The sequence below is a fragment of the Fusarium pseudograminearum genome, chromosome 4 (genome assembly GCF_000303195.2).
Source record: "Fusarium pseudograminearum CS3096 chromosome 4, whole genome shotgun sequence".
Lineage (NCBI taxonomy): Eukaryota > Fungi > Ascomycota > Sordariomycetes > Hypocreales > Nectriaceae > Fusarium > Fusarium pseudograminearum.
The window spans coordinates 2,693,530-2,706,449 of NC_031954.1; the positions used below are offsets into that span (position 1 = coordinate 2,693,530).

General features: G+C 47.2%; 6 protein-coding genes across 6 annotated transcripts, besides 4 other annotated features; 3 read left to right on the plus strand and 3 right to left on the minus strand.

Annotated features, from left to right (window-relative positions):
* Nucleotides 1-163: 163 nt before the first annotated feature.
* FPSE_11213 (uncharacterized protein) lies at nucleotides 164-1,621 on the minus strand (the record flags this gene model as incomplete). The annotated part of the gene is made up of 1 exon (XM_009264330.1): nucleotides 164-1,621. One exon carries the CDS (start codon nucleotides 1,619-1,621, stop codon nucleotides 164-166), a length of 1,458 nt encoding a protein of 485 aa, XP_009262605.1.
* Nucleotides 231-295: a microsatellite.
* A 701-nt stretch (nucleotides 1,622-2,322) lies between the features above and the next one.
* On the plus strand, nucleotides 2,323-3,179 carry FPSE_11214 (uncharacterized protein; the record flags this gene model as incomplete). The annotated part of the gene is made up of 2 exons (XM_009264331.1): nucleotides 2,323-2,348; nucleotides 2,399-3,179. 2 exons carry the CDS (start codon nucleotides 2,323-2,325, stop codon nucleotides 3,177-3,179), a joined length of 807 nt encoding a protein of 268 aa, XP_009262606.1.
* A 596-nt stretch (nucleotides 3,180-3,775) lies between these two features.
* On the plus strand, nucleotides 3,776-7,135 carry FPSE_11215 (uncharacterized protein; the record flags this gene model as incomplete). Its single annotated transcript, XM_009264332.1, has 7 exons — nucleotides 3,776-4,518; nucleotides 4,574-4,713; nucleotides 4,761-4,849; nucleotides 4,898-5,767; nucleotides 5,820-6,126; nucleotides 6,178-6,307; nucleotides 6,361-7,135. The coding sequence occupies 7 exons, from the start codon at nucleotides 3,776-3,778 to the stop codon at nucleotides 7,133-7,135; spliced, it is 3,054 nt and encodes a 1,017-aa protein (XP_009262607.1).
* A 386-nt stretch (nucleotides 7,136-7,521) lies between these two features.
* Nucleotides 7,522-8,486, minus strand: FPSE_11216 (uncharacterized protein; the record flags this gene model as incomplete). The annotated part of the gene is made up of 2 exons (XM_009264333.1): nucleotides 7,522-7,969; nucleotides 8,023-8,486. The coding sequence occupies 2 exons, from the start codon at nucleotides 8,484-8,486 to the stop codon at nucleotides 7,522-7,524; spliced, it is 912 nt and encodes a 303-aa protein (XP_009262608.1).
* Nucleotides 8,487-9,887: 1,401 nt separating this feature from the next.
* Nucleotides 9,888-10,362, plus strand: FPSE_11217 (uncharacterized protein; the record flags this gene model as incomplete). Its single annotated transcript, XM_009264334.1, has 3 exons — nucleotides 9,888-9,920; nucleotides 9,992-10,115; nucleotides 10,178-10,362. 3 exons carry the CDS (start codon nucleotides 9,888-9,890, stop codon nucleotides 10,360-10,362), a joined length of 342 nt encoding a protein of 113 aa, XP_009262609.1.
* A 157-nt stretch (nucleotides 10,363-10,519) lies between these two features.
* FPSE_11218 (uncharacterized protein) lies at nucleotides 10,520-11,608 on the minus strand (the record flags this gene model as incomplete). The annotated part of the gene is made up of 2 exons (XM_009264335.1): nucleotides 10,520-11,459; nucleotides 11,523-11,608. The coding sequence occupies 2 exons, from the start codon at nucleotides 11,606-11,608 to the stop codon at nucleotides 10,520-10,522; spliced, it is 1,026 nt and encodes a 341-aa protein (XP_009262610.1).
* Nucleotides 11,609-12,711: 1,103 nt separating this feature from the next.
* Nucleotides 12,712-12,747: a repeat region.
* A 12-nt stretch (nucleotides 12,748-12,759) lies between these two features.
* Nucleotides 12,760-12,816: a microsatellite.
* Nucleotides 12,817-12,840: 24 nt separating this feature from the next.
* Nucleotides 12,841-12,880: a repeat region.
* Nucleotides 12,881-12,920: the final 40 nt, after the last annotated feature.

The following is a 12,920-nucleotide window of genomic DNA, read 5'->3' on the forward strand; positions in this document are numbered from 1 at the left end:
GATCCAATGAAGTCCTAGGAGTTATGCTAACGAATAGCGTTAAGCAGACACACTGGCAAGTACAAAGTTGAGTGGCGATTTTGCCCTTTATTACCCCTACGGGCTGTAGTCTAAGTACCTAGCCTAATAATTTTATCTCTTGTGGTCCTAGCGGTTAATTTTTCTAGTACCCTGAGGCCTCTTCAGCCTCGCTGTCCGCCACCTCGTCTGGGAAATAAGCAAACCAGTTCTCATCGTCATCGTCGTCATTGTCGTCATCGTCGTCATCATCTGCATCCTCGAGGTCGCCTTGTCGCTTGATGTGCGGTTCGAGATGTTTCTTGCAGGCTTCGAGCACGCAAGGTCGAAGCCTTTCCAACCTGCTAATGATCTCTCGTCCTCGCCTGCGGCGAAGCTTTTCCATCTTCCAATCCCCCGCCCAGATGTCTGGTCTGAGCCTTTCGCTCTTAGTTTGAGGTTTCTCATCGTGAAGTTTCTGGTACTCGAGTTGCCTGAGGAACCTCAGCTGATGGACACGCAGGAACAGCACAGACGAAATTGGACCGAGACCGTCATTGAGGTGTTTGTTCCAGATCCTGATGCGAATTATCTCGCAACAAACGGCCTTGAGCGCACACACAAGTTCCGACCTGGAATCGAACCAGTCGACAAAGGTAAATCTGCCGCGAGTGTAACGGGGGCTGACGATGATGGTCAGAGTGTGGATGTTCGTCATCCCGGGTTCCTGGGCAAACGTCTTGATGGCATCGACCATAAATTCCTGGGTATAGAATTCAGATCGGTTGTGGTCGGCCTGTAAGGTGATGTAGCGGAACAAGCAGGCGTACTTTCTGATGTTGATAGTCCCAGCTTCACAGGCCGCCGCTGCTCGAATCTGGTCTCTGTAGCCTTGCGAGGGGACGTAAGCGTTGCTTCGGGCCAGCTCTTGAATATTGATCATCCTGTGCGACTCAGTTGGCATGTCTCGGAGACGATAGAGAAAGGTGTTCTCGCCATAAAGCACTCTGATGGCTTCGTTGAAGATCTTCTTGCACGTCATAAGGATGTTGATGTCCAGACAGGGCTTCTCTCGTTCGTAGACCTTCTTCCAGCCGTCATAGACGGGGACGGGTTTGTGGGAGACGAGAAGGCCACGGTAAATCTCCTCTCGAATTTCGGCAGGAAGGTCCATCAGGCTGCGCTCCTTGGGGGGCCTCGTTCGGTTTATTCTTCGTGGCTGGGTTTCAGCTGGTGGATCAAGATCAGGGCCCAAGGTGTCATGATGGTGGAGGTAGAAAGCACGAAGATGATTGACGGGACGTGCAACGTTTCTTGGCTTTGGGTACTTGGGATTGATGATCGGAACAGAAGGAGGATCGGCCGTTTCATCTTCATCAAACGATTCCTCGGCGGGGCTTTCTGGGCGAGGGCCCCAGGCAAACTGAGCTGTGGGAATTCCGCACTCCTTGGTAAAGTCTTCGAGAAGGGGAGCTTCTACTCTTATCTTGACTGTGGAATGCTGCAGTTTGCTGCATTTGTTTGGGTGTTCTTCGTCTGAGCTCTCCATTCTTCTTTTGCTATTGCTTGAAGCCACTGAGCCGGCCCTTGAACCAGCAGAACTGGCCGTGGCTGTGGACGACATGATGAAGGAATGATGGATCTGGAAAGATGGAAGAAGGGGAGAGTGGAGGAATTGACCTTATTTTTACACAGGCATGAAGCGTCTGTGATTCACAGTTGGCAATTGGAAAGTGAAAGTGGAATTGAAACTGGGCAATAAGATGCATTTAATGTTTTTTTTAACTGTAAGCTGAAGCCCTGGTCTTCTTAATATCTTTAAAATTCTTAACAAAGGATCTATTTAAATTAAAAACTTCAAATATTAAAATAAGGTTTTCTTAATAACTAACTTTTCTAAAAAGAATATATATAATAGATAATTTTTCCTTCTGCAATTTAACATTAAGTAACTTTAAAGTTACTGGCTACTTAATTCACTAAGTCAAATGCAAGCAAAAGCACTTACTGTCAGTTAATCCCTAGTCTATCGCTCCATATAGCTAACCAACGTCGGTGGCTAATGTAGTGCGATAAGATAAGAAAACCAATAGACGGAAATTTTGTCAGGTCGACTTTGCAGCTCAGAAGCGTAGTATTCGCGCCAATCGGCTCACAAAGTTTCTCATTTTATCTTGCACCCTTCTCTATAGGAGATATAGAATTGTTCCAGAAGAGAGCTGCTGGACCTGTGCCTGTCGTCACTGCGAGGAACTCGCTCATAACACACAACCCATTTCAGCTGATTTTCAGACGTCGCAGTGTCTTTCGATTGAGAAACTCATCATGTTTGACGTTCCCCAAGCAAAGAGGTAATGGCGCAATATTGCAATAAAGAATCAAGCACTGACTAGTTCACCAGGGTTCGCAGAGAGGATCTGAATGTGTCAGATGACGACAGTGATGATGGACTCCAGGACGCCGAGTTGCGTGCAAAGCTGCATGCACAGATGGCGAAATCGCTGGGTATGGACATTGACGTCGAACCGGCCCCATGCAGCTCCGTAGAGGATTTACCTTTAAGGAGCAACAAAAAGATGGAAGACGATGCAATGGACGTGGAGCATGATGAAGAGGCAGAAGAAGACCATGAGGAGGAATTCCTCTTTCGACTTTTCAGCAAAGCCCCAGCGACACAAAAAGTTGTGCTGGAAGAGGACACTGGACCAACAGGTACTGGCGTTTTTGTCAGTGGTCGGCCACTATCGTACTACATGGTGACAAATATACCGGCTCAACGAAAGCAAGAATACGCCATGGCCTCTATCAGCGGCGACGAAGTACAAGCAAGATCACATAACAGATTCTGGGGCCTTGAGCTTCCCTGGAAGGCCACAAAACTCACCATTACACAAAAAGCCAGCCCAGCTGAAAAGGCGGGAGGAGACGAGCATATAAGGAAACGAAAGCCAGGAAAGAAGCAACGTATATCACTAAGGAAACGGGCAAAGGAAAGAGAAGAAAAGGAGGCAGCCGAGGCGAAGAAAATGGCAGACAAGGAGGAACAAGTTAAAGACAAGAAAAAGAGGATGAACAGATTGAAGAAGCTCAGGAAGAGGGCAAAAGCAAAAGGACAGAAGCAAACGTCCAAGGAAGATGGGCAGAGCGATGATTCAAATGGAGATTCAGCAGGTTCTGAGTAATCTACTTATCGAAGTTACTGTGCAAGCAAGATACTTACTAAGGTAATTATTGCTTCTAATTATTATGAGGATACTATTTTCAAGGGGGAAAAGAAAGGATGAGTTGAATGAATATCTATTTCACTCTGCGTTCTAATGTTAGACCTTTTAAGCATTTAAGAAAGAGGCTTGAGACAACTGAAACTACCTAAGGTACCTAACAAATTGCAACAACAAACCCAAAGTCGAAGTGGAGGGACCCTTGTTTGTCCTAGTCGTACCTGCCTTACGCCAACCAATGAATTTGGGTGGGCACGACCCCATGGAAATCTCCAAGGCTGCCCGAGCTGTACCTTCCACCTTGGAATAGTACCTCTATGTAAATACATCTAAGCCAGGCCACGTCTACAGTCACTCCACGTTCACAAATAATCCATCATTTCTGTTTCTTTCAGGGTTACAGTAGAAATAGACCCTCGCGATTTTCTGGTAACCAGCATACCATCAGAGCAGCAATTCTTTTACACGACGATGACTTAATCGCCGAAACGAAAACCAATATCAACTTTGGCGGGGCATTGTTTAGATCATCCTCACGACCACTCCAGAAAGACACCATGAGCAACGCTTGGCCTTCAGGGGCAGCCCAAGATGGCGCACAACCCGATGCGCCTATAGAAGATGTCACCGATACTGGTGAGATTGCTGACCTCGCCGGCGAGGCTGAACAACCCGACCTCCCACCCGTTCCTGCGCCGCCAACAACATCACGACCTCCTCTCCAGCGCAACATTTTGCAGGGCGTCCCCCCAGCCGCCCCAATGGCGCCTCCTACCTCGAACGACCAACCGCCTGCAACCGACTCACTCTCTTTGCAACAGCTGCGCCATATTGTGGCTGAGTTTAATCGTGCTGAGCCCGTTGCCTACGATTTTGAGTACACCGATATAGGCCCCCACGCCGAAGAGATTGATGAGTGGTTCAACTATCAGTTGACGCAGTGGGCACGTCTAAACGCTGCGCAGGGAGCGTTCAAGTGGCACTGGCAGCACGAAGCGAGATCTCAGGACTCGTGGGACGATGCAGACAACGACACCCGGACACGGTTTGTCCAGACGGCCATTGCAGGCGTGCAGTCCAACGATGCTGCGCTACGATCAGCTTCGATTGGAAAACTGGTGTATCTTGTTGTGGGGCGCTGGAACGATACCGCTATGCCAAATGCGACCCCTGGGGATAGCCGGTCTGTCGCCAGTATTTCGCAGTTGCAAGCAATCAAGGCCGGGGTGGAGTGCATCACATCATTGGACGGCCTGCCTGTCATATGGGAAGCTCTGCGGAATAATTTTGAATTGCAGTGGTAAGTGAGAATGGTATGCCATCATGTGCAATTTGGAGTTAACGATCAATCGCAGGTCAGGGGAACCTCTGGGGCAGCATAATAGCGCCCAAGAAGCCCAGGATGAGTTGATGAGTCTCATGACTATCATGTACATCGCTATACAAGAGACCCTGAACGACCCGGAAGACATGGCTTCCACATACGGAAAGCTTTGTGAGTTTATTCCTAGGTTTATATGCGACGGTAGCTGACACAAATAGTGGAACTTAACCCCTCATTGGTCGACTATATGTTCACAGCAACCTCGAAACTACGATGGGATGAGCAAAACGCCATGCCGCAGACTCAGGTGAGTTACAACCCCTCGTTGGGTAGGATCGCGCTTACACTATGTTAGATACTTTTACTGTTTTGGAAGTCGATCCTACTAGTTTTTGGCGGAACAGAGGAGCTCGAAGCCATCAAAAAGGCAACCAACGAGATGGGTGAAAAGGCAGCTGATAAAAAGACCATCACCGCCTCACCCTTGGACTACCACGTCTTCCGTCAAGAGATCACATCAAAATATCCAGCATATGTGCCTCCGCGCCCGGCCATTCCTCTCGAAGCAGATAACACCTCTTTGTTGCCGCCCTTCTCGAGCCAAGTGTCCCGAAACAACGGGGCAAATGGTATCATTCCTGCACCGCCTCAAGTTCACAATGGAGGAACGTCGATTCTTGATCAGCCGGTACATATTGCAACTCCTGCCCCCTCGCCGCCACCCTCACCGGCGGTGGGCGGTAAAGGGGGTAAGAAACAAAACTACCAAACGAATCAGAATTTCCCTTTTATGTACCCCCCCTTGGATGCCTCGAGCAATTATGCTGGCGGCAAAGAAGCTGCAGGTATCCAGCATGCCCTCGTTGGTCGAAAATGGGAGGGAAGCGATATCCCCGCCTCCATCCTCGAGGCAGGAGAGCTGTTCTCTACGCGAGTCAGGATGACGCGGGCAACCCGCCAGCTTTGGGAAGAGCGTGAGCGGTTCCTGAAATTCGAGCGCGGCTACAACAGTGACTATGAGGATGACGACGACATTGAGGGTCTTGATCTCAACGAGCTCACATTAGAGGAACAGGAGATACTGAAAGAGATCAAGGCAGAGAGTAGGGCAGAAGAGAAGGCCAAAAACCCGGTTGCTCCTAAGCCAGAAATAGACTTTGGCCCCCGGCCAGAGCTTTTGTCTGAACGGGACAGGCAGCGTCTTTTTGCCGTGGAAAAGTTTTATGTGAGTGTCAGGCATGAGATATGGGCACTCGGGAGATACTGACATGTTACAGCGTGATGCCTTGCCCCATCTTCAATCACTTGTAATCGTTCTGCTGCGGCCGATTCTTCTTAACGTGACAGCAATCGTTTCGCAGCAACCTCAACAAGTACCTCAATCAATGGGCAGAGGGAACCCCGGGATGAATGGCGGCCCTGCAGCTAATAGGCAACAACAGGAAATACCAGGACAAACCCTCCCCAAACCTCCGACACCAGAATTAACTCTGGAGGAAGTTGATGCTGCAAGAACGAGAGAAATTACATCCAAGGCCATGACTGGAATTCTCATTTTGCTATTAAAATGGCTGCGGGTTTCTCGTGAGTTTGATATAGATCTGCCGGGTCAGGCTTATGACTAATCTTGACCAGATGTCTTGAAATTCGAGTACATGACACAACTTCTACTGGACTCTAACTATGTCCCTCTTGTTTTGAAACTATTTGCCCATCAAGATGTCCAGCAAGTGGTGGACAGCAAGATAGACCGCGTTGAAAACAGGTATGGGAGGCATTGTTTTAGTATATTGCCGGCAGCTCGCTAATCGTTCCCAGCTTCTTTCACTTCTGCAACCTGTTGTCGCAATCTCGAGATAAGAGCAGTTCAGATGAGGCACAAGATGATGAAGATGACGAAGAGATAGAAGAGAGCGAAGATGAAGCAGCGCCCCCGCCAATTAAGTTACGGCGATCGCTGCCCACACAGCACGAAGACGATGCAGACTCTAACAGTGATGGCCAAGCATCCTCTACAAGGCCTGAAGTCGACGAGCTCGGTTATCCTCTTAACATGCAACCAACCGAGCCCATAACAGACTTCTCACGCCGCAACTTTTTCTCTCTCATCAACTACCTAAGAGTAATGCAAAAGATTTGCAAAAACAAAGCACACCGAAACTTGTTGCTTGTCCAGTACAAGTCATCAACCATTTTGAGAAAGTCCCTCAAGGTGCCCCAGCCGGAGCTGCGACTCTACACACTCAAGCTATTCAAGAATCAAGTCCCATATTGCGGCCGCAAATGGCGCCAGAGCAATATGCGTGTGATCACGGCGATCTATCTACACTGCCGGCCTGAGCTCAAGGACGAGTGGCTCGCGGGAAGTGACGTCGACGCCGAGGTGGATGCGGCGCTTCCTCTGGAACAGGCATTGCGTAGTCTTACCCACTGGCTCAACATACGACGTTATCCAGACAAGATTGCGCCAGATATTCGAGCTGCTATGCGAGATGAGCAGGACTTTTTCTCGAGGGAACTAGAGAAGCTGGAATTGAATTGGACGGATGGAGTAGGCGATGAGAACGAATTAGAGCCTGGAGAAGCGTGGTGATTGATTGTTGTTGTACAAATGAAGGGGTTCTCATGTGGGTGCTCTTGGTTGAGAGGAGTTGAGGTTGTCGACAACATCAACAAGGCGCTTGTATATGAATATCACACAAAGAATAATGCTAGAATCAGCGAATGGAGTTACATTCCGCTCCATAAATCAGCGCCTTTCAATAATCATTCACCACAGCATAGAATGTAGGCACTGGAGTATATGTATGTATATATATTATTAATCATTAATGGGTTTGTCAGACCCCTGTCGTTTATCATGGTATGTAAACATGAATGTTCGTAAGTGACCGGTTGCTCCTTTTAAAGCATCCACCCGGGTATCATTCTGTGTTGGTTCCTTTCTGTTTGTGTACTTCCCAACTTTATAGTTTGCACCTAGGTGCGATCGTAGACACCATCATCGTAGCGGTAGTTTGGGTTCTCAGCCTGACGAACAGGTGGTTGAGTGACGCCATACTGGGGCTCGGGGTAGTGAATCTGGCCATAGCCGTCTTGGCGTCCGTGGTTTGGCTCCTGGTAGCCAAGGGGGTTGTTTTCATACTTGTTGTAGGCGTTGTCATCAGGGAAGTTGTTGACAGCAGTGCGATCGGTAGCATGGCTCTGGCGGTAGGTGTCGAGCTGGTCAGGGTGAGCATGCTCGGGGAGAGCATCGTCGTTTCCAGCAGCAGTGTTCTTGCGGCGACGGAAGATGCGGCTGAAGAAACCTCCCTTGGCACCATATCCGGAGGTGTAGTCATTGGTGGGACCAGGGCCAAAGCGCTTTTCCTTCCGATGGTGACGGGCAAGTGCAACTTCGACAAGAATAGACAAAATGAAGAAGATACTGGATAGATGTTAGTTTTTATAATGTTGACAGCTGTGGCCATAATCACTTACATAGCAACAATGGAGACAGCTAGACAGGCAGACTGGAGCTTGCAGGCAGTACGGTAACTAGGCAGAGCAGTGAACCCATCGCTTCCTTCGGCGGTATTACCAGCTTTTCCACGTCCAAAGGGGGTATCGAGATATCCAGTGCAGCTGCTGGCACCACCCTTGTTGGCGACAGCAACGTAGATGAAAGCACCGATAAAGGCGATATCCAAGATGATAGCCAGCAAAGATGAGAGGGTGCGGCCGGCAAGGCAGCAGAGGAGGAGCAGAGCAGCGGCAGTGTAGAGAACAGCGATTCCAGAGATGCCCTCCACAGCCCGGATTTTGTTGCTGATTGAGAGGTCGTGGTTATGGAGAGTTGCTAGGAAGTAGGAGTAGATGGCGAGGATGAGAGCGGCGCAAGCGAATTGAATGCCTCGAATGAACCATTGCAGGAACTTGAGGGCAGTGCCCGATTTAGCACCCATGATGACTTGGGATTGTTGAGTTATTATAGGTACTAAGTATATTGATGAGAGATGAGAAAGTCAGTAGTGAAAATAAGGTTGAGGGGAAGAAGGCCTCGATAAGTTTAATGTATCCAAAAGAAGATGAGGTGAGCTGGAAGGAAGCAGGTGGTTTAAGTGGTTTTCTCAACTCCACCGCCAACCAAGCTGGAGAAGGCTTGCGCAAGAGGCATTACGTAGATTGGCCAAGGATAGATGGCATCGACCCTTAAAACATTCAACTCTGATTGAATGGAGATGGCCGAGCTTTGGCTGATCATGTTGTAAGTGGCGATGCTAGCAGAGCCGAGCTTGGTGATGACGACGAGTGGTGTGTGGCTGGCTAGAGTGTGATTGGATGAGAAGGAGTAGCATAGCCTTGATTCTTGGTTACAGCGTGGCTTGGGATGGGTCTTGATATGGAGTGGACGGGTATAAGAAGAAGAATGGAAAGGCTGAGTTTATGTCAGATGATTATATCCAATTGGTATAGGTAGTCTTTATTCTTGGAGAATGATGAGTGACTAAGCAGTCAGGCAATTAATTGTCTGCTCAATGTTCTCAATCAACTTGCATTATTCACAATCAATATGTTGGTTCCGTAGGTTTAGATCAATGCTGGTGGAGCAAGTACCTGCCGATCATCAGGGTCTTTCATCTTCCGGCACTTTCATGATGTCAACCCCAGCACCTTGAAACCCGATCGCCCTAAAAAACTTGAACTTTCCAAGGAGGGAACCGTTTTCAATTAACTCTTCGCTACGAAACCAAAACAGGACTTGACGAGAAAAGATGGACAGGGGTTATTGGATTAACTGCCGAAAGGTTAGGTAGTTTCTGTATGCATGTAATCCGATTCAATAGTGGCTCCTTGCGACATGGGTACGAATCTGTGGGTTCAAATGGTAGGAACAATAAGCAATATTGTCCCTGCATTAAATGACTTGTTGTTTTTATTTCTTTCTCAAAGTCCTCGGTTCGACATGTAATGCATGTCATTTTATTGCATGGGCACCTATGCAGTGTTACAAGACGAGGCTGTCTTGGTATGCTGGTGTTGACTACGGACCAAAGTCGGATATAGTTGTCATAGCTCAGTACTTGAGTTTGAAAGAGGTACTGTATCTTCAATAGGTACCAAAGATTAATTGGATATTTTGACGTAAATGACTCTTCAATCTCAATAGACAGTATCTATTAGTGATGTTTTATTTGTGCTGATATTTGTCTTGTTGATGAGGCTCTGGCTATTATCTGGTTTACCTTGTACCCCGCCATAGTAATAGACGCCGTCTCCTTCTCTACTGCCCCGCGACGCGTCTAAACACATTCAACATCTACACATCGAGACTCACCATCTCTAAAAGACAAAAGAGAACAAAAATGGCAGATACAACAGGCGATGAAAATAGAGAGGTACAATACCGATTTCTTTCCAGTTGCATATGTAAAACCCCCCCAAACTGACCCAACCCTCCAAAAATTAGCGTCTCAAGGCTGCACTGTGGTACGCCGTTGGCCAAATCGTCGATGAAGAGTCCCTCCGTCGCAACCGCAACGCCACACCGCAATTCATCGGTGCACTCACAGAACTTGTTTGGACGCAAATTGGTAGGAACCTGCTCTCTATTACACTTCAAATCAAGAGAATATGCGCTAATGACCATGGACAGAGAATATTGCCACGGATCTAGAGAGTTTCAGCAATCATGCAGGTCGCTCAACCGTCACAACAGATGACGTGCTGCTTCTTGCGAGGAAGAATCCTGATTTACATCAAATCATGAAGGAATTCGTTGATCAAGCCAAGGCGGAGAAGGGAACCTCCAAGGCCAGACGAGGTGCAAGCAAACGATAGTGTATTGGGAATGGGCATCAACGGAGTCTGGAGCAACGAGGACATTTATTCACAGAGAAGAACTTGCTATGACCTATATGCAGCAAAAATGATTCAATCCGAGCCATATATCCCTCTATCATATATCTAGTTATATCTTAAACATGTCTATACCACCTCAGACCTTGATGGATGACTGTCCAGAGTACGTTTCCCGGTACTCAGACAACATACTCAACGTGATGCCAGAGCCACCACAAACCACAAACACCACGTTCTTCTTGCTCCATTCTTCATCAGACAAGCCCTTTCCGAGAACATTTCTTAGGTCTCCCCGATAAGCAATCGCCAAGGCTGCACCGCATGCTACTTCAACCAGTTGTAGTGCATCGTCCGCAAATCGCACAGCACTTATGGCAGCATCTGCGTCAGACACAACAAGACTCTTCATCGTCCCTGAAGGATGCTGACTCCACTTCCATGTCTGCTCCGATACTCTTGTAGCACCGAGAGACGTTGCGATCGAAGTCATCTCGGGTAGCGTTACGTGCTCGCCAGCGAGGACACTGGCGTTGAGACTGTCGGCTCCTTCAGTCTCAACGGCCAGAACAGCAGGCTTTGTTCCCAGCCAGGGACGGCTCTCGATGCCTTGCATTAAACCGTTAACTAAACTGCCACCGCCAACGCTGCAGACGATACCATCGACACGATCCTCGAGCTGATCTCGAATCTCATCCACCATAGTTGACGCTCCATCCCAGAGTCGAGGATCATCGAATGGTGCGACATAAATAGCTGAAGGATCGTTGGCCACCAGCTCTTCGCGCATGTACTTATCGCACTCGGCCCAGGTCTTGCCTTTCTGGTGCACTTCTACTCCCAGATCAAGTAGCTTACCTTTCATGAGCGGACTAACAATGGTAGGCATAACAATTGTGGCTTTGTGACCGAGCGAAATAGCTGATGTTGCGCATGCCAGGCCGGCATTGCCGCCTGAAGAGCAGTAAAAATGAACAGGACCTGTGGCTGCGGCAGCAGCTTGGGTCATGAGATTACTGATGCTACGGGTCTTGAAGGACCCTGAAGGTTGAAGGTTTTCAAGCTTGAGATAGACATTGCTTTGATGGTGTTAGTTGATTTGCTGACAAGTAAAACGTGAGTGCAAGAGGGGTTTAACGTACCAGCCTGTAAGGCGGGATAATTGAGTGCTGATGATACATGGTGTCTTAATCCATGGCAACTTTGCGTCAGAGTCTAGAGATCCCATGATGAATGATGTATTTGTTGAAGTGCTAGAAAAGTGAGTGTTGATTGAGGACAAGATATAGGGTGAGATGGAGGCGTGTGTATATTGCCGCTCTTAACTCCGAAAATCGGCCTAGATGCGCCCTACAATAGGTACAGATGATCTTCAACTGTAGCCAAGGGATTAAATAACTGGACTTTATACTGGATTGACAAAGTTGACTTGAATGATAAAGTTGTCTAGTTTCGGGACAGGGCAGTCCTTTTATAAATTCTTCGAGTATCAACGATCAATTGTGTTTGGTGACCTTATTTGGAGATCCAATAGATGACTTAGATCTGTTGTACTCATGAATTGTATCCACTTGACAACCGAAAGGCGCAAAATGGACTGCATCTCATCCTTCGAAATAGTTCCAGAACACCACTTGCTTAATGTCTGAGTCAGATAACTTGAGGGGTCATGACGCTCGGCCATGGCATCCTTCTTCAACTTTCTTTCCTCTTCCTCGAGGTAGAATCGAGGGAAATAAACAATTCTATCATTATTCTTAAGCATCTCGTTTGCTTCTGTCTGGGTTGTGATCAAGTTACTGGGATGGTATGAGATGGTGAATTCCCACATGAGGAAGAACCAGATATAACATCACCGACTCATGAAGAAAAGAGAGAGCGCATCATTGTGTAACATCTGTCAAGTTGCACTACTGTCAATGCTCTTGGTGTTGTTATATTTGCATAGGATTGCCAGCGCCCTGAATGTTGTTCTGCCAGGGCAGCTTTGCGTGAGTTGTCTGACGTCTAATTAAGTAGCTAGCTCTTTACTAGCATTTGATGATTTATACAACGTTAAAAAAAGAGGTTGCCTTGTAGTCACAATGTAGGGCATAAACGCAACCTTATTCTCGCACAATACAAAATCGCTCCTCAACAGCCCACATCCCCTTCTTCCTTCTTCCAACGCAACCCTTTATACTAGCATGATGTAGGTATGTCGGATTTGAAAGACTGCTGCTGTAAATATTTTACCACGTTGTTTACGACAGCTTAAAAAACGTATGCACTGGCGCGCCCACCCCTTTCCCCTAAGTTATATAAAGGTTTAGGAAAGGCTTACAGCTCCCCTTTTTATATAAATAAATTACTTATTTAATCTATTAAGAGATATAAATTTAATAATAATAATAATAATATTATTATAATAATATATAAAAGATAATAAATATAATAGCAAGTTATTTAGGAAGGATACTCTTAATAGTATAATATTAGTAATTTAATAATAAAAAAAATAGACTTTTAAGTAAGGCTATAAGGCTACCTTATTAATTATA